Raw genomic sequence first — 21378 nt, forward strand, 5'->3', positions numbered from 1 at the left:
AGATACTGTGGAAAGGCCATGACAGCCAGATTGAACTGTGATCTCAACCACCTCTAAAAATTGTTCTTTCCTTCTTTCTAGTTATACATAGTTTGGTATAAAAACAAAAAAAAATTCAGATTTCATATTTTTATCCTGAAACAACTGTACAAATCCAGACTGACTAAAGACACTACAGTCTTTCAACAGTTGCCTTCAATAAGAGAGTTAATAAATAAAAAGACATCACCATTATCACAGTGTATTTCTGACTTCCATATTAAGTAAGTGGCATTTATGTAATGTGCCTGTGACCAATATTATAAAGGATTTTTTTTTACTGCTTTGCCATTCCTCCAAAGTGAAAGGTGTGAAAGGTTATGAAATAGCACAGAGAGATGTACCACTTAAAAATGTGAAGAGAAAATCATTTTTATGGGGTAATTTTAATGGGGTGTCCTCCAAAGAAAAAGGAACTTAAATTATTCTACTTCATTTTGTTGTCCACATCTTTCACTTTGGAGGCCAGTTAGCAACATAAGGTAACACACAAATACTGGAAATTAATTACGAAATTGACGATGGCTAAATGCTTTACTGAGCTCTTCTATAGTGGAATCGGTCTCAATAATCTAAGACGCATTTTCAAGCACTGTTTTAAAACACATTTCAATGGCAAAATTTACAGTTTGCTATTAGTAATCTGTTTACTAGTATATAGTATTTTGTGTTAACTAGAAACCACTTATTACTGAAATCGCCAAGAAATCTTTTTATGTTAGGAGTAGTATGTGTTGGCACGTACAACAGCACTTATTAAAATCAAAATCATCTCAGAGATGGGCCCCTAAACCTCGCTCTACAAGGTCACACTCTCAAATAGCCAAAGAAAACTCTCCAAAGTGATTTCTGAAACCTGTGATTTTACCACACTACTCCTTTATTCTTTTCTTAGTTCAACGCCCTCCACCAGACCCTATGATCCTAAAATCTAATAGCTCCTATTTTAAAGCTCAAGTATACACTCTAACCTTCCCAGATTCCTAACCTCCTTTCTCTTTAAATACCCTACTCCAAGTTTATACACTGCAGGACGAATTTCACCAAATGGGGTTTCCTCCCTCTTAGTTATTTCTTCGGCCTTTAAAAAAAATCTCTGCCCCCTTTCTCCATCAGTCCTCCTTCCCTTTTCCTGACCGTCCAGTTCCACAGCACTTCTGCCTTGCCTCCTCTCTCTCTCTCTTTTTTTTTTAACCAAACCGCACCTCAGCTTCGTAGACCATACTGAGGCACCCTCGCTGGGAGAAAAACTATGTGGTATTTCTCTTCCCTTCAAACTCCTGCCTTGTGAATACCTGCAGCTCCTTTTCCTGGGGATCCCCTTCATCCTTTGTGGGGGCGAAGTAGGGAAGCCCCTCTCTGCTTCGGTCCGTCTTGCACACTCGGGGCTACTACGGCAGGGCGGGGCGGGGCGAGCTTGGCCTTTACTGCGCCACAGCAGGTGGGGGGTGGGGCGATGGCTAACCGCGCCCAGTCCGATCTCGGACAGGCTGAAGAGAGGCAGCGAAGGAGATGGGGCCGCTCCCACAGCCCAGGACGGGAACTCACCTTCTCTGAGGCGAGGGCGGGTGTCTACTTTAAAACTACTGCCCCCCCTCCCCGCCGCCGCCATAGTGGAGCCGCCAAAGCCGCCGCCGCCGTCGCCACAGCCACCGGCAGGCGGGCTGGCAGAGGTGGAGGTGGCGGAGGAGGCAGGCACAATCACTGCCGCCGCCACCGCCGCCGCCGCGCAGGCGGAGGAGGAGGAGGAGGAGGCGGCAGAGACGGTAGCTTCCTGAGGGGAAGACTCTGCCGCCAGCGGCGTAACTGTGCTCGGCGCCGCCGCCATCGCAGCGACGCGCGGACAATTGCACTTGCGCCTCACTCCCGTTAAGCTCTTTTAGCCCCGCCTTCCGTTTAGCCCCTCCCCCTTCACCCCTCTTTTCCACGCTTCAGCTCGAGCCTCGTTCTCGCTCCTTCTCCCCACCAATAGGAACTCTTTAGACCCGCGGGCTGCCCCTCCCCCTTCCCCACCGCCTGGCGTCACCCGTTTCCCTTTGGAGGGGAAGCGATGATGGCCAAGGGCAAAGGGCAAAAAGCGCGGGATGTAAAAGCACGTGGGCCTCACACAGTGAGGCCTCTTCCTTTGGAGGAGCTGATCTAAAACCAATTTAAGGTTTAAAATACGTCTGGAAACCAACCGATTTCACCTCCAAAATATGTCTTTCTTGCAGCCCTCAGTACAGAGAACAGAAATAAACAGAATATTTGGTCATGACATTTTCGTCTTGGGGCCGTAAATGACGATTATCGATCCATCTGCCCTTTTAAATTATGGTAAAAACCTGTGAATCTGGTACCCAACCAAAAAGCTGGAATATTACTGATAATTTAAAACTTCTCAACATTTTCCGCCAACTGCCATCCTAAAGAAACCAGTATCTTGATTTACATTTACTATTTCCATGCTCTTGTTACGTATATTTTTATTACATACATATATGCCTAAACAATGTTTTTTACTTTTCAAATTCAGAACATTTTGTATCTTTTTCTAAGTAGCATTTTGGGACGTTTTTCTTTTGCTAAACATTTTGTTTCTAAGATTCACTTATGTAGCTGTAGCTCATTCATTTTTAATGCTGTATAATATCCCATTCATTTCCCTATTGATGGATATGTGTCCTGGTGCTTGTGTGCAAAAGTTTCTCTTGGGTATTCTCCCTTCCAGTTTTATTTCCATTACCCTATTTCAAGTCACCATCTCTTGTCAGAACTATGGCTTCTGTCTTACTGGTCTCCTTTCCTCTGATTTCAATTCCTTCATGGCTCCCACCTCACCACTCTTACTTTATGATTCTGCAATATTAATTATAGGTTCCTATGAATACTGTCATTTCATTATGCAATGTTGTATATATTGTTCCTTCTTCCTGAAATGCACTTTCCCCACATTAAGCACATGTCTCATGAGCCCTTATACACTCCTTGAAACCCAGATAATACATTCCTCCAGTAACCTGTTCTGTCACTTAGACTTAATCCCACCCTCCTCTGTGCTGCCCCTATATCCTGTGCATATTTGTATTATGCTCCTTTTTTCTCCATAGCCTGGGAACATTCTGATACAAGAGACAGTTTGTTTTATTTTTGAATACTTGTGCTCCAGCACAGTAGAGTCCTAGAGTCAAGGTCTTGAACCAGTGGTTCCTAAGGCTATGTCCCTAAATCCCTAGGTCTGTCCCACAGAAATGTTTTATTTAACTCTAAAGTTGTTTATTACTTCCTTGTCAATGTTTGAAAGGGTCATTTCATGCCAAGAAAAAGTTTCCTAAAAGCATTTGAAAATTTGGCTGTATTGACTGCATTTCAGATTAGCAAATCTGAAGACTTGGAATACTGGGCTCTCAGGAATATGTCTTTGCTGTTTTGTGGTTCGGTAACTTACCCACAATTATCTGAGGTACTGAATGGTTTCTCTAATTTTCTATCCTGTCTTTCTGGAAGTTAGTGCAATGTTTACTTATCAAAGCAATGATAGATCTACTGGATAGATCACACACAAGAAATATTCCACTGAAATAGCCAATAGGACAAGGAAAGCCTAGAGAGGGAATGCAATTTTATCCCTTCCAATATTGTGCGTAGGGGGAGGAAATCCCTCAAAAACATTGCTTCTCAGGTACAGGTCTGTGAATCATCAGTCTTACACAATTCACAGCACTCACCATAACACATACCCTCCCCAGTGTCCATAACCTAGCTACCCTATCCCTCCTCCCCCACCACCCAGCAAACCTCAGTTTGTTTCCTGAGATTAAGAGTCTTTCATAGTTTTTCCTCCCTCCCGGGTCCCATCTTGTTTCATTTTTTCCCCTCCCTTCCCCACACGACCCCTACCCTATCTCTCAAATTCCTCATATCAGAGAGATCATATGATAATTGTCTTTCTCTGATTGACTTATTTTGCTTAGCATAATACCCTTTAGTTCCATCCATGTCCTTGCTGGCTGTCCTGCCCTCACCCCCATCAGCACTTTCCTTGAACCCACTATGTGGGGCCCCAAAACTACCACTTTAGACTTTATCCTGGAATTTTAAAAAATCCTTGATGATTTTCATCTTTTTCATTAAAGAAGAGGAGGACAAGGCTAAAGAGAGAAGGAGATGGGAATCTGATTTATTCAAGGTTCATGTTCATTAGATAGTATTCCAAGTTATATATGATATGCATAATGTATGTGTTACATTACATATGTGTTTTATATTAAATAAAACATTGATTGGGCCCTTAAAAATATTGCTTCTCAAAATATGAATCGCCATCCACTTGTATTAAAACTATTCAATCAAAATCTTTGGGGAGTATACATTACTCAGGACTTAGTCAGCAAAAGAGAAACTGCACTAGGTATTTTATAAGGTTTTTTAAATAATATTTTTATTTATTTATTTGACAGACAGAGATCACAAGTAGGTAGAGAGGCAGGCAGAGAGAGAGGAGGAAGCAGGCTCCCCGCTGAGCAGAGGGGCTGGATTCCAGGACCTTGAGATCATGACCTGAGCTAAAGGCAGAGGTTTAACCCACTGAGCCACCCAGGTGCCCTGCACTAGGTTTTTTTTATTTATTTTTATTTATTTATTTATTTATTTTATTTTTAAAGATTTATTTATTTATTTGACAGAGAGAGATCACAAGCAGGCAGAGAGGCAGGCAGAGAGAGAGAGGAGGAAGCAGGCTCCCTGCTGAGCAGAGAGCCCGATGCGTGACTCGATCCCAGGACCCTGAGATCATGACCTGAGCCGAAGGCAGCGGCTTAACCCACTGAGCCACCCAGGCACCCATGCACTAGGTTTTTTTAAACAGAAAATATTTAATATAGGAAATCTGGTATGTTAAAAAATCATCAGAAGTGTTAGAGGAATAAAACTCAGAGGACCTTTTTGATATTGTCAGCTAACACTGGGAAGCCTTTCTACCTCTTTCTATGCACTCCCATGTGTTGCAAAAATTGGAAGCCTATGAATTATATTTCTCAGATTTCTTGGCCAGCAGGATTCTGAATATGGTTTAGGTCTTACCAATGATACACATTTGTATGACATTTTAAAATGGAATGGGGGTGAAAGTCAATCTTTATATGGACTCTGAAAGATATAAAATATGAATTTTTGTGGTGGTTTTAGCATTCTTATACAACTCTTGCACCCAGAGTCTCTGGAGGACATGTAAAATTAACAATAGTATTCTGCAGTCCCCTGACCTCTGTGTGATAGTTATAATTTCCTATCTTTGGACTATAGCTTTCAATAAATATTTATTAAGTTTCTATTGTTATCTTAGTTAGTTATCATATAGTGTTATATTAGTTTTAGGTGAGCAATATGGTGATTCAACACTTCCTGTGCTCATCACAAGTGTACTCCTTAATCCCCATCGCCTATTTAAAGCATCTCCCCCCCACCTCCCCTTTGGTAATCATCAGTTTCTTCTCTATAGTTAAGAGTCTTTTTCTTGATTTTCCTCTCTCTGTATCTCTCTCTCTTATTTTTTCTCTTCATTTGTTTTGTTTTGTGTCTTAAATTCCACATATGAGTGAATTCATATGGTATTTGTCTTTCTCTGAATGACTTATTTTGCTTAGCATTATACTCTCTAGCTCTATCCATGTCATTGCAAATGGCAAGATTTCATTATTTTTATGATAAAAAATATATTGTATATATAGTACATGTTCTCTATCCATTCCATCAATGGAAACTTGGGGGTCCTTCCGTATTTGGTTATTGTGAGTAATGCTGCTGTAAACATAGGGGTGCGTGTATCCCTTTAAATTAGTAGTCTTATATTCTTTGGGTAAATACCCAGTAGTGCTACTGCTGGATCATAAGGTAGCTCCATTTTTAACTTTCTGGGGAAACTCCATACTGTTTTGCACAGTGTATGCACCAGTTTGCATTCCCCTCCACAACAGTGCACCAACAAATATTTATTAAATTATGGAATTAATTATGCCCTCTTAAGCTCCATAGAAAATTATGTGCCTGCTGTTAAATCAAACAGTAAAAAGGGGGGAGAGTATAGTGCATGAAATAAAACAAAGTAGTTACTTAATTTTCTCCGCATTCCCTAGTTCCATTTGGTGATGTGTCATAATACAAAAAATGCCGCCAGATATCAGTCATACATTATGACAATGAGCATTTACTTTCCTTTCTTCCTTTTACACTTATCACTGCTCTCTCTGACAGTAATGCTACTAAGTGAATGCCAAATTAATTTCTTTAACAGGAGAGAAAGGAAGTGGGATGTTGCAGAATGTAAAAATTGACAAAACCCTGCCATGGGCTAGACGTTTTCCATAATTTTGTCTTCTTAAAGCAGTGATGTTATATTGGGTTCATTAATCCCACTTAAGGAATGTGAACTGAACCTTGTTAATGTAATTAACTATTCTGTGGTTTTTAATTTAGTGATTGAAATGGTTTGTTTACATCACTGGGCTACAGGGAGGGCACTGTATTGCCTCAACTAAGCTTTAACTACCAACTCCCCATATCATAGAAAGAAAAGGCAGGTAGAGGCATGTGTAAAAGGTTTAAGGTGGAAGTCAGAGATACCAAAATAAATGAAGGAATATATCTGCATATTTGAGAAACCAGTAAAAAAAAAAAAAAAAACTTGGGTCATGATCCCAGGATCCTGGGATCTGGCTCTTTGTTCAGCAGGGAGCCTGTTTCCCTTCCTCTCTGCCTGCATTTCTGTCTACTTGTAACCTCTGTCTGTCAAATAAATAAATAAAACGTTAAAAAAAAGAAAATGAAAGAAATAATCAAAACATAATTTAGTGGCATATAAATAATATATCTGACATAAAAACAAATCTAAGTAAAACAGTGATGTTTTATTAACAAACAAATCAAAGGTGAAAAACAATGGCAAATGTCCACAGTTGTTCAACAACAATGAAATTAAAGAAAAGCAAATACACAGATTGAGACACACAAATAAGAAATGCATAAAATCATACATATAATGTTACTTAGTTTTATTTATTTTTTAAAAAAGATTTAGAGAGGAAGCACAAGTGATGGGCAGGGCAGAGGGAGAGGGAGAGAAAGAGAAACAGAAGCAGATTCCTCACTGAGTCTGGAGCCTGACACAGGGCTCAAGCTCACAACCCTGAGATCATGACCTGAGCCAAAAAACCAAAGAGTTGCATGCTGAGCCACCCGGGTCCCCCTAATGTTACCTGGTTTTAAATAAACATATTTATGAATGAATATATAGCATTTGAGTTATATATAAATATACATAAAATATATCTGGAAAATATATAAAAATACTAATAGAGAGGACATGGTAAATCAGGGTTATGAGGAAAATACAAAATAGTTTACATATTTCTCCACTATTTAAGTAGAAATAGTTATAGATAAAACTATGATAGCATAGGGTGTATCTGATTGGTAATTGATGTTATGGAAGTATATTTTTATTGACATGAAAGGTTGTCAATAAAAATATATTTATTGTCATAACATACATATATGTGAGAAGGAGAGTATGTAGAGCTTTAACAGAAAATATATCTGTGTATGCCTAATGTATTTATCTCTGTATACATCTTCATATAGTCTCTTCCTCATTCTCTGCTCCCCACCTCCATTGCAAACACACAAATAACTTTCATGTTAGTCTAGAGAAAGTCTGAAGGGAACATCCTAGATGTAATTTAGCATCCAAACTTCTACCAAAATCACTTTAATGATTCCTATGCCACATAAATACTAGAAAGTTCCAGAAAGTTCTTGTTGCTTGAGAACTATAGGGAAGTGTTTTACATAATATATTTATTTTCTATGATTGGTTAAGGGAAGAATATGTTTAGGAATCTGTTATTTAAACACTCAATGGAGTTTGGAGTCATGCAATGGTTTCAGCCCCTCATTCTGTCTTGTTTCTACAGCTCTGCTGACCATGATTTTTATATGTTGTGCTATCCATTCTCTTTACACCACCATGCAGCTCTTGTTTTAGGAAACACCAGCTTAGGTCTTGTCTAGAGTTGTTCTTTCAGCTAGAGACTGTTCTGTGCATTTAAGTGACAGTGAAGTTAAATACATGTATTGCACAAGTAACAGTGTCCATTAGAAGATTTAAAGTTTTTTTTTTATTTTATTAACATATGATGTATTTTTATCCCCCATGGTATAGGTCTGTGAATTGCCAGGTTTACACACTTCACAGCACTCACCATAGCACATACCCTCCCTGATGTCCATAACCCCACCCCTTCTCCCAACTCTCCTCCCCCCAGCAACCCTCAGTTTGTTTTGTGAGATTAAGAGTCACTTATGGTTTCTCTCCCCCTTAATCCCATCTTGTTTCATTTATTCTTCTCCTACACCCTTAATCACCCATGTTGCATCTCCACTTCCTCATATCAGGGAGATCATATGATAGTTGTCTTTCTCTGCTTGACTTATTTCGCTAAGCATGATACCCTCTAGTTCCATCCACGTCGTCACAAATGACAAGATTACATTTTTTTGATGGCTGCATAGTATTCCATTGTGTATATATACCACTTCTTCTTGATCCATTCATCTGTTGGTGGACATCTAGGTTCTTTATATAGTTTGGCTATTGTGGACATTGCTGCTATAAACATTCGGGTGCACGTGCCCCTTTGAATCACCACGTTTGTATCTTTAGGGTAAATATCCAGTAGTGCAATTGCTGGGTCGTAGGGTAGTTCTATTTTCAACATTTTGAGGAACCTCCAAGCTGTTTTCCAGAGTGGTGGCACCAGCTTGCATTCCCACCAACAGTGTAGAAGGTTCCCCTTCTCTGCATCCTCGCCAGCATCTGTCATTTCCTGACTTGTTCATTTTAGCCATTCTGACTGGTGTGAGGTGATATCTCATTGTGGTTTTGATTTGTATTTCCCTGATGCCGAGTGATATGAAGGACGTTTTCATGTGTCTGTTGGCCATCTGGATGCCTTCTTTGCAGAAATGTCTGTTCATGTCCTCTGCCCAATTCTTGATTGGATTATTTGTTCTTTGGGTGTTGAGTTTGCTAAGTTCTTTATAGATTTTGGACACTAGCCCTTTATCTGATATGTTGTTTGCAAATATCTTCTCCCATTCTGTCAGTCGTCTTTTGGTTTTGTTAACTGTTTCCTTTGCTGTGCAAAAGCTTTTGATCTTGATGAAATACCAATAGTTCATTTTTGCCCTTGCTTCCCCTGCCTTTGGTGATGTTCCTAGGAAGATGTTGCTGGGGCTAAAGTCAAAGAGGTTGCTGCCTGTGTTCTCCTCAAGGATTTTGATGGATTCCTTTCTCATATTGAGGTCCTTCATCCATTTTGAGTCTATTTTCGTGTGTGGTGTAAGGAAATGGTCCAATTTCATTTTTCTGCATTTGGCTGTGCAATTTTACCAGCACCATTTATTGAAGAGGCTGTCTTTTTTCCATTGGATATTCTTTCCTGCTTTGTCAAAGATTAGGTGACCATAGAGTTGAGGGTCTATTTCTGGGCTCTCTATTCTGTTCCATTGATCTATGTGTCTGTTTTTGTGCCAGTACCATGCTGTCTTGATGATAACAGCTTTGTAATAGAGCTTGAAGTCTGGAATTGTGATGCCACCAACGTTGGCTTTCTTTTTCAATATTCCTTTGGCTATTCGAGATCTTTTCTGGTTCCATTTAAATTTTAGGATTATTTGTTCCATTTCTTTGAAAAAGATGGATGGTACTTTGATAGGAATTGCATTAAATGTGTAGATTGCTTTAGATAGCATAGACATTTTCACAATATTTATTCTTCCAATCCAGGAGCATGGAACATTTTTCCATTTCTTTGTGTCTTCCTCAACTTCTTTCATGAGTAATTTATAGTTTTCTGAGTATAGATTCTTTGCCTCTTTGGTTAGGTTTATTCCTAGGTATCTTATGGTTTTGGGTGCAATTGTAAATGGGATGGACTCCTTAATTTCTCTTTCCTCTGTCTTGTTGTTGATGTAAGGAAATGCAACGAATTTCTGTGCATTGATTTTATATCCTGACACTTTACTGAATCCCTGTAGAAGTTCTAGCAGTTTTGGAGTGGAGTCTTTTGGGTTTTCCACATATAGTATCGTATCATCTGCGAAGAGTGATAGTTTGACTTCTTCTTTGCCGATTTGGATGTCTTTAATTTCCTTTTGTTGTCTGATTGCTGAGGCTAGGACTTCTAGTACTATGTTGAATAGCAGTGGTGATAATGGACATCCCTGCTGTGTTCCTGACCTTAGCGGAAAAGCTTTCAGTTTTTCTCCATTGAGAATAATATTTGCGGTGGGTTCTTAATAGATGGCTTTGATAATATTGAGGTATGTGCCCTCTATCCCTATACTTTGGAGAGTTTTGATCAGGAACGAATGCTGTACTTTGTCAAATGCTTTTTCAGCATCTATTGAGAATATCATATGGTCCTTGTTTTTTCTTTTATTGATGTGCTGTATCACATTGACTGATTTGCGGATGTTGAACCAACCTTGTAGCCCTGGAAATCCCACTTGGTCGTGGTGAATAATCCTTTTAATGTACTGTTGAATCCTATTGGCTAGTGTTTTGGTGAGAATTTTCGCATTTGTGTTCATCAAGCATATTGGTCTGTTGTTCTCTTTTTTGATGGGATCCTTGTCTGGTTTTGGGATCAAGGTGATACTGGCCTCATAAAATGAGTTTGGAAGTTTTCCTTCCATTTCTATTTTCTGAAACAGTTTCAGGAGAATAGGAATTAGTTCTTCTTTAAATGTTTGGTAGAATTCCCCCGGGAAGCCGTCTGGCCCAGGCTTTTGTTTGTTTGGAGATTTTTGATGACTGTTTCAATCTCCTTACTGGTTATGGGTCTGTTCAGGCTTTCTATTTCTTCCTGGTTCAGTTGTGGTAGTTTATATGTCTCTAGGAATGCATACATTTCTTCCAGTTTGTCAAATTTGTTGGCATAGAATTGCTCATAGTATGTTCTTATAATTGTCTGTATTTCTTTGGTGTTAGTTGTGATTTCTCCTCTTTCATTCATGATTTTATTTATTTGGGCCCTTTCTCTTTTCTTTTTGATAAGTCTGGCTAGGGGGTTATCAATCTTATTAATTCTTTCAAAAACCAGCTCCTACTTTTGTTGATTTGTTCTGTTGTTTTTTTGGTTTCTATTTCATTGATTTCTGCTCTGATCTTTATGATTCTATTCTCCTGCTGGGTTTAGGGTTTCTTTCTTGTTATTTCTCCAGCTCCTTTTGGTGTAGGGTTAGATTGTGTACTTGAGACCTTTCTTGTTTCTTGAGAAAGGCTTGTACTGCTATATATTTTCCTCTCAGGGCTGCCTTTGTTGTGTCCCACAGATTTTGAACTGTTGTGTTTTCATTATCATTTGTTTCCATGAATTTTTCAATTCTCCTTTAATTTCCTGGTTGACCCATTCATTCTTTAGAAGGTTGCTGTTTAATCTCCACATATTTGGGTTCTTTCCAAATTTCCTCCTGTGATTGAGTTCTAGCTTCAGAGCATTGTGGTCTGAAAATGTGCAGGGAATGATCCCAATCTTTCAATACCAGTTGAGACCTGATTTAGAACCGAGGATGTGATAGATTCTGGAGAATGTTCCATGTGCACTAGAGAAGAATGTGTATTCTGTTGCTTTGGGATGAAATGTTCTGAATATATCTGTGATGTCCATCTGGTCCAGTGTGTCACTGAAGGCCTTTATTTCCTTCTTGATCTTTTGCTTGGATGATCTGTCCATTTCATTGAGGGGAGTGTTAAAGTCCCCTACTATTATTGTATTATTGTTGATGTGTTTCTTTGATTTTGTTATGAATTGGTTTATATACTTGGCAGCTCCCACGTTGGGGGCATAGATATTTAAATTTGTTAGATCTTCTTGTTGGACAGATCCTTTGAGTATGATATAGTGTCCTTCCTCAACTCTTATTATAGTCATTGGCTTAAAATCTAATTGATCTGATATAAGGATTGCCACTCCTGCTTTCTTATGATGTCCATTAGCATGGTAAATTCTTTTCCACCCCCTCAATTTAAAATCTGGAGGCGTCTTCAGGCTTAAAATGAGATTTTTGTAGGCAACATATAGATATGTTTTGTTTTTTAATCCATTCTGATAACCTGTGTCTTTTGATTGGGGCATTTAGCCCATTAACATTCAGGGTAACTATTGAGAGATATGAATTTAGTGCCATTGTATTGCGTGTAAGGTGACTGTTACTGTATATTGTCTTTGTTCCTTTCTGATCTACTACTTTTAGGCTATCTCTTTGCTTAGAGGACCCCTTTCAGTATTTCCTGTAGAGCTGGTTTGGTGTTTTTGCAAATTCTTTCAGTTTTTGTTTGTCCTGGAAGCTTTTTATCTCTCCTACTATGTTCTTTTTTTTAATTAAATTTATTTACTTTCAGCATAACAGTATTCATTATTTTTTCACCACACCCAGTTCTCCATGCAATCCGTGCCCTCTATAATACCCACCAACTGGTACCCCAACCTCTCCCCCCGCACCACTTCAAACCCCTAAGACTTTTTTTCAGAGTCCACAGTCTCTCATGATTCATCTCCCCTTCCAATTTCCCCCAACTCCCTTCTCCTCTCTAACTCCCCATGTCCTCCATGATATTTGTTATGCTCCGCAAATATGTGAAACCATATGATAATTGACTCTCTCTGCTTGACTTCTTTCACTCAGCATAATTTCTTTGAGTCCTGTCCATGTTGCTACAAAAGTTGGGTATTCATCCTTTCTGATGGAGGCATAATACTCCATAGTGTATATGGACCACATTTTCCTTATCCATTCCTCTGTTGAAGGACATCTTGGTTCTTTCCATAGTTTGGCAACCGTGGCCATTGCTACTATAAAAATTGGGGTACAGATGACCTTTCTTTTCACTCCATCTGTATCTTTGGGGTAAATACCCAGTAGTGCAATAGCAGGGTCATAGGGTAGTTCTATTTTTAATTTCTTGAGGAATCTCCACACTGTTCTCCAAAGAGGCTGCACCAACCTGCATTCCCACCAACAGTGTAAGAGGGTTCCCCTTTCTCCACATCCCCTCCAAGACATGTTGATTCCTGTCTTGTTAATTTTGGCCATGCTAACTGGTGTAAGGTGATATCTCAATGTGGTTTTAATTTGAATCTCCCTGAGGGCTAGTGATGATGAACATTTTTTCATGTGTCTGATAGCCATTTGTATGTCTTCATTGGAGAAGCCTCTGTTTATATCTTCTGCCCATTTTTTTATGTGATTGCCTACTTTGTGTGTGTTCAGTTTGAGGAGTTCATTATAGATCCTGGATCTTAACCTTTTGTCTGTACTGTCATTTGCAAATATCTTCTCCCATTCCGTGGGTTGCTTCTTTGTTTTCTTGACTGTTTCCTTTGCTGTGCAGAAGCTTTTGATTTTGATGAAGTCCCAAAAGTTCATTCGCTTTTGTTTCCTTTGCCTTTGGAGACATATCTTGAAAGAAGTTGCTGTGGCTGATATAGAAGAGATTACTGCCTATGTTCTCCTCTAGGATTCTGATGGATTCCTGTCTCACGTTGAGGTCTTTTATCCATTTTGAGTATGTCTTTGTGCACGGTGTGAGAGAATGGTCGAGGTTCATTCTTCTACATATAGCTGTCCAGTTTTCCCAGCACCATTTATTGAAGAGACTGTCTTTTTTCCACTGGATATCTTTTCCTGTTTTGTCGAAGATTAATTGACCATAGGGTTGAGGGTCCATATTTGGGCTCTCTACTCTGTTCCACTGGTCTATGTGTCTGTTTTTATGCCAGTACCATGCTGTCTTGGTGACCACAGCTTTGTAATAAAGCTTAAAATCAGGTAACGTGATGCTGGAAGTTTTATTTTAATTTTTCAACATTTCCTTAGCGATTTGGGGTCTCTTCTGATTCCATACAAATTTTAGGATTATTAGCTCCAGTTCTTTGAAGAATACTGGTGGAATTTTTATCGGAATGGCATTAAAAGTATAGATTGCTCTAGGCAGTATAGACATTTTAACAATGTTTACTCTTCTGATCCAAGAGCATGGAGTGGTCTTCCTTGTTTTTGTGTCTTCTTCAATTCTTCATGAGTTTTCTGTAGTTCCACAAGTAAGGTTCCTTTACCTCTTTGGTTAGGTTTATCCGCAGGTATCTTATGGTTCTTGGTACTATAGTAAATGGGATCGATTCTCTAATTTCGCTTTCTGTATTTTCATTGTTAGTGTATAAGAAAACCACTGACTTCTGCACATTGACTTTGTATCCTGCCACATTGCTGAATTGCTGTATGATTTCCAGTAGTTTGGGGGTGAAGTCTTTTGGGTTTTCCATATAAAGTATCATGTCATTTGTGAAGAGAGAGAGTTTGACTTCTTCATTGCCAATTTGGATACCTTTTATTTCTCTTTGTTGTCTGACTGCTGTTGCTAGGACTTCTAATACTATGTTTAACAAGAGTGGTGAGAGTGGGCATCCTTGTCTTGTTCTTGATCTCAACGGGAAGGCTGCAAGCTTTTTCCCATTGAGGATGATATTTGCTGTGCGTCTTTCATAGATAGATTTGATGAAGTTCAGGAATGTTCCCACTATCCCTATACTTTGAAGTGTTTTAATCAGGAATGGATGCTGGATTTTGTTAAATGCTTTGTCTGCATCAATTGGGAGGACCACGTGGTTCTTCTCTCTTCTCATATTAATTTGTTCTATCACATTGATTGATTTGTGAATGTTGAACCATCCTTTAACCCAGGGATGAATCCCACCTGGTCATGGTGGATAATCTTTTTAATGTGCTGTTGGATCCTGCTTGCTAGGATCTTGTTGAGAATCTTAGCATACATATTCATCAGTGATATTGGTCTGAAATTCTCCTTTCTGGTAGGGTCTTTGTCTGGTTTAGGGATCAGGGTAATGCTGGCTTCATAGGAGGAGTCTGGAAATTTTCCTTCTGCTTCAATTTTTTGAAACAGCTTCAGGAGAATAGGTGTTATTTCTTCTTTGAAATTTTGGTAGAATTCCCCAGGGAATCCATTAGGTCCTGGGCTCTTGTTTTTGGGGAGGTTTTTGATCACTGCTTCAATTTGGTTACTAGACATCGGTCTATTCAGGTTGTCGATTTCTTCCTGGTTCAATTTTGGGAATTTATAGTTTTCTAGGAATGCATCCATTTCATCAAGGTTGCTAAGCTTATTGGCATATAACTGTTGATAATAACTTCTGATGATTGTTTCTGCTTCCTTGGTGTTAGTTGTTATCTCTTCCTTTTCATTCATAATTTTATGAATTTGGGCTTTCTCTCTTTTGTTTTGTAGTAGTGTGGCCAGTGGCTTATCGATCTTATTCATTCTTTCAAAAAACCAACTTCTAGTTTCATTGATACGTTCTACTGTATCTTTGGTTTCTACCTCATTGATCTCAGCTCTAATCTTGATGATTTCCCTTCTTATGTGTGGAGTTGGTTTGATTTGTTGTTAATTCTCCAATTATTTAAGGTGTAGAGACAGCTAGTTTGTTTTGGATTTTTCAATTTTTTTGAGGGAGGCTTGGATGGCTGTGTATTTCCCCCTTAGGACCGCCTTTGCTGTATTTCATAGGTTTTGTACTAAAGTGTGTTCATTCTCATTGGTTTCCATGAATTGTTTCAGTTCTTCTTTGATCTCCTGGTTGATCCAAGCATTCTTAAGGAAGGTGACCTTTAGCTTCCAGGTGTTTGAGTTCCTTCTGAACTTTTCCTTGTATTTAAGCTCCAGTTCAAAGCATTGCGATCTGAGAATATGCAGGGAATAATCTCAGTCTTTTGGTGTAATTTGAGTCCTGATTTGTGACCCAGTAGGTGGTCTATTCTGGAGAAGGTTCCATGTGCACTTGAGAAGAATGAGTATTCTGTTGTTTTAGGGTGGAATGTTCTGTATATATCTATGAAGTCAATCTGGTCCAAAGTGTCATTCAATGCTCTGGTTTCTTTATTTATTTTCTGCTTCGATGATCTGTCTATTTCTGAGAGAGGCATGTTAAGATCTCCTACGATTAGTGTATTCATATCAATATGACTCTTTATCTTGATTAACAGTTTTCTTATGTAATTGGCTGCTCCTATATTGGGGGCATAGATATTTACAATTGTTAGATCATCTTGGTGGATAGTCCCTTTAAGGATTATGTAGTGTCCTTCCATATCTCTGACTACAGTCTTTAGTTTAAAATCTAATTTATCTGATATGAGAATCACTACCCCAGCCTTCTTTTGAGGCCCATTGGCATGAAAAATGCTTCTCCATCCCTTCACTTTCAGTCTGGGTGTATCTTTAGGTTCAAAATGGGTCTCTCGTAGACAACATATGGATGGGTCCTGTTGTTTTATCCAATCTGCAACCCTGTGCCATTTTATGGGCGCATTTAGGATATTCACACTGAGAGTGATTATTGATAGATATGTTTTTATTGACATTGAGTTACCTTTGAAGTCTTTCTTTCTGTAGATTGTCTCTATATTTCTGTTCAATGGTATTCTTAGGATTTTTCTCTTTTATAGAACCCCCCTTAATATTTCTTGCAGTGTCAGCTTGGTGGTTGCATAGTCTTTTAAGCCTTGCCGGTCTTGGATCTCTTTATCTCTCCATCCATTTTGAAAGTCAGTCTTGCTGGATAAAGTAGTCTTGGCTGCATGTTCCTCTCATTTATTGCCCTTAATATATCTTGCCAGGCTTTTCTGGCTTGCCAGGTCTCTGTGGACAGTTCTGATGTTATTCTGATGGGCTTTACTCTGTAAGTAAGGAGCCTCTTTGCCCTAGCGGCCTTCAAGTGATTATACCTACAATTATAATTCCTCAATTTGACTATCAGGTGTCGTGATGTTTTTTTGGAATGTATAATCATGGGTGGAGACCGTTCAGCCTCTAGTACATGAACGCTGGTTTCATTCACAAGATTGGGAAAATTTTCATGAAGGACTTGTTCCACTATATCTTCTAGACTTCTTTCTTTCTCCTCCCCTTCCGGGATTCCAATAGTTCTGACGTTGGAACGTTTCATGGTATCATTTATTTCCCTGATTCTGTTTTTATGGTTTCTAAGCTGTTTGTTCCAGGCTTCCTTCTGATCCTTTCTCTCTATCTGTTTCTCCTCCATATCACTAATTCTATCTTCTGTCTCAGTTACTCTAGCTTTGAGAGTATTTAGATTAGATTGGAACTCATTGAGAGCATTGTGAAGCTCATCCCTGGTAGCTTTCAGCTCTTCCCTAACATTAAAAACATGATCTCTGGTCGTTTTCAGTTCAGCCCTAATCAATTCCGTTTGGTTACCCATGGCTTTCTCCAGCCTAGCTATTGTTTCGATGATTGTTAGCCTGAATTCTCTTTCCGACATATTGTCTATGTTGATAGCCATTAGCTCTGTTGCAGAAGTCCCATCCTCTGAATTTTTCTTTTGTTGGGCATTCTTCCTCCTAGTCATTTTGGTGAGAGATGGCTGATCGGGTGTAGTTGGATGTATCGACTGTGGTGCAGTCAAGGTGCACCCTGGAACACTTCTGAGCAATCAGGGTTCCCCACCCAAATGAGAGAAAAAAGAAAAGGAAAAGAACAAGAGAGAGAGAGAGAGAGAGAGAGAGAGAGAGGAACAAAAGGTGAAATAGAAGAGAAGGTTCAGCCCAGATGGGCCCCAAGATTTATGAAGTATACAAACAAAAACAGACAAACAAAAAGACTGCCCACTGGCGTCTTCTGCTTAGGTAGAGATCCAGACATGTATAATTCTGATCTCAGGCTGATTTCATGGGTGACTGGAGTTCTTTGGTAGGTAATCAGGTCACTTTAGGGTACAGGTTGAAATGGCGCCTCCTCCTACTTCCCCGCCATCTTGTCTCCCCCCTATGTTAATGGTTCTTAGTCTTTTTCCAAAGGGACCATCCATAACCTTAGCTAATTGTACACTGAGGGCATTTTTAGCTTTTGGATGTAGGACTCTAGTTGATATTGATGTTTGAAGACATGAAGCATATTTGTGGTCTTCTGTTGGAGAGGGAGCATATGAATTAGCCCAGACTGACTTACTGTGATTCTAATGAGTCTGTCAATGTTTGGTTCACTGTTGTTCTAATGAGTCCATGAAATAATCTGCTTGTCATCTCCGTGATCCACAAATAATATGATTAGAATGGATATACATGATAGGCGACAGAACCTCCACACTGGTTTCTTAGCCTGTGAGGAAAAAGTTATCATCTGGGGAAATCCAAGTGGAATCCTCTGAAGCTCTACACTTCAGTCAATCAAAAAAAAAAAATACACAATCCTATGGGGAGTGGCAGAAATTTGTTGAGACCCTTAAATACTAAAAGGATGCAGGACTTAAATAATGATGCCATCACTTTCTCATTTAATTTATCAGTCTGGACCAGAGGATTATGAAAGAAGAGAGTAAACTATCGCAAACTCGAACAAGTATTAGCTCCAGTTCCATCTGCTGTGTTGAATGTGGTATCTTTGCTAGAGCAGATTAACATGGCTTCAAGTACATGCTATGTGGCCACTAATCTAACAAATATGTTCTTTTTCATCCTAACCATGAAGAATGTTCAAGGGCAGTTTACATTCACATGATTTAAACAACTTACTAATTTATGGCTTTGTCTCAGGGATATGTTAATACTAAAATTCTGTTATGATATAGTCTCAAGAGATGTGGAACACGTGGACATTCTGCAGAACATCCTTTTGGTTTGCTATATAGATGACATCATGTTAATTGGATTAGATGAGAAAGAACTCAAAGGTACATTTAAGTCTTTAGTAAAACATTTATGGACCAGATAGTGGGAGATAAAACCATCACAAATTCATACCAGTGAATTTTTTAAGAGTCTAGTAGGAAAATGCCCTGCAACAGGTCCAGTTGGGGTATAAGCAACCCTCTGCTTGGGCCGTATGACTGAACAGATCTTATGGTATCAGAAGTACATGTAGAAGAATAGATTACAGATAGAATTAATAGCAAGCATCAATAGGAGATTTACAACATACTCTATGGTGTTCTGGATGAAGACCATACCACTGACAACGGAAATTAGACACCATTCAAAAAAGAGCCTGTGTCATGTTATTGAGACAGAACACCTGATTCTGCAACACCAAGTGAGCATATAGCCAGAGTTTCCCATCATGAACTGGATACTGTCAGACCCACTAAATTTTGAGTTTGATTGGACCCAGCCACAATTCATTGTAAATTAAAAGAACATAACAAACAAACAAATAAATAAATAAATAAGAAAAAACATGGCTGAGTTTTGGCATGGGCACATCCAGAGAACATAATTAAACTACTGGAGTGGGTAGCCGAGGTGCTCAATTATTAAATTTTAAGTGAACCTGGTTGGCTCAGTGATTAAGCATCTGCCTTGGGTTCATGTCATGATCTCAGGGTCCTTGCTCAGCGGGCAGCCTGCTTCTCCCTCTGCCTGCAGCTCCTCCAGCTTGTGCACCCACATGCACTCTCTTTTTCTCTCCCTCCCTTTCTCTCTGACAAATAAATAAATAAAATACTTAAGAAAGGAAAAAGAACTTTTACATCACAGCCTCAGGTCTCACCTCACATTTATGGCCATGAGAGTTCCTTTATGAGTAGCTGACTGAGAAAGAAATGGCCTGACCCTGATTCATGGATTCATGGATAGTATGTGTAATTTGAAAATGTAATGCTGCTTCAATAAGTCTCTTTCAGAGGTAGCTCTGAAAGATATCTATTTTTTTTTCTTAATCTCCACTTATTCACCCATCCCCTGAGGTCATTCTTTTTCTTTAACATAAGCACCTATTGCTATATATTTTTAAAGTTTTATTATTGAATTATAGTTGATGTACAGCGTTAGCTTTAGGTGTAGAAGATTCGTGATTAGACAGTTCATTACTCAGTGTTAACCATGATAAATGTAGTTAACATCTGTGATGATAAGCAATATTATAATATCATTAACTGTATTCCCTGTGCTATAATTTTCATCCTTGACACTTACTTATTTTATAACTGGAGGTTGTTTCCTCTTAATCCTATTCTTCTAGTTTTCTCATCCTTCTATTCCCTTCCCCTCCAACTACCATCAGTTTCTTGTCTGTATTTATGAGTTTGTTTCTGTTTTCCTTCTTTTTCCCCCCTTTAGCTTTAGCTGCACGCCACATGTTTGGTATATTCTGTTTTTATTCTAATTCTATTCTAAAAGCTTTATAGTTTCACTTTTCTAAATTTCTTCTTCAATCTACGGGTTATTTTTAAATTTGTCACTGAATTTCCAAATATTTAGAGAGTTTTCAGATATCTTTTTGTTACTGATTTCTAATTTCATTACATTGTGGTCAGAGAATGCTCTTGGTATGATTTAAATCTGTTTAAATGAGTTGAGACTTGCTAGGTTGCTCAGCATTCATTCATTTATGATGGCCTTTAATGCTACCATGCTGACATGAGAGACCTGAGTCTTTTGTCTATATTATTCTGATAGCTTTATAACTTCCCATCTTTTATAGTTATCATCTTTCAGTCTAGTTTCAAGAAAGAGCCAGATGATGCTTTTTTTTTTCCCTCAACGAAGAGCCAGATGATGCTTTTTTAAAAAGTGTTTTATTTTAATTTGTTAGTTAACATATAGTGTTACGTTAGTTTTGGGTGTACAATATAGTGATTCCACACTTCCATACAACACCCTGTGCTCATCTGCACTGGTGCACTCCTTAATCCTCATCACTTAGTTCACCCATCCCCTACCCATCTTTCCTCTGGTAACTGTCAGTTAAGAGTCTGTTTCTTGCTTTGTCTCTCAGTCTCACTTATTTTTTCCCTTGGCTTATTTGTTATTGGGTTACATCCCCCTCTCTCCTCTCTTCTGGTAACCATCATATTGTTCTTTATAATTAAGAGTCTGTTTCTTGGTTTCTCTCTCTCTCTCTCTCTCTCTCTCATTTTTTCCCTTTTTTTTTGTTTTGTTTCCTAAAGTCCACATGTGAGTGAAATTCTATGATATTTGTCTTTCTCTGACTTATTTCACTTAGCATTATGCTCTCTAGCTCCATCCATGTTGCAAATGGCAAGATTTCCTTCTTTTTTATGGCTGAATAATATTCCATTGTATATATAAACCACATCTTTATCCATTCATCAGTCAAAGGACACTTGGGCTGTTCCCGTATATTGGCTATTGTAAGTAATGGTGCTATAGACATTAGGGTGCATGTGTCCCTTTGGTTTAGTATTCTTGTACTCTTTGGGTAAGCACTCAGGAGTGCAATTGCTAGATCATAAGATGTTTCTATTT

General features: G+C 38.7%; 1 protein-coding gene across 6 annotated transcripts in view; it reads right to left on the reverse strand.

Annotated features, from left to right (window-relative positions):
• The window catches only part of ZMAT1 (zinc finger matrin-type 1), a 35802-nt gene extending 33900 nt beyond the window's left edge, over window positions 1–1902 (reverse strand). For 2 of the 6 annotated variants that reach the window (XM_059157378.1, XM_059157377.1), the window contains exon 1: window positions 1588–1902. In XM_059157378.1, coding sequence (XP_059013361.1) covers window positions 1588–1867 — 280 coding nt within the window. In that variant the 5' untranslated portion in view covers window positions 1868–1902. Of the gene's footprint in view, window positions 1–1334; window positions 1499–1587 lie in introns of those variants that run through there. The other 4 variants (XM_059157379.1, XM_059157381.1, XM_059157380.1 and 1 more) reach the window with 4 other exon arrangements.
• Between the last annotated feature and the right edge of the window lie 19476 nt (window positions 1903–21378).

The sequence above is a fragment of the Mustela lutreola genome, chromosome X, assembly GCF_030435805.1.
Source record: "Mustela lutreola isolate mMusLut2 chromosome X, mMusLut2.pri, whole genome shotgun sequence".
NCBI lineage: Eukaryota > Metazoa > Chordata > Mammalia > Carnivora > Mustelidae > Mustela > Mustela lutreola.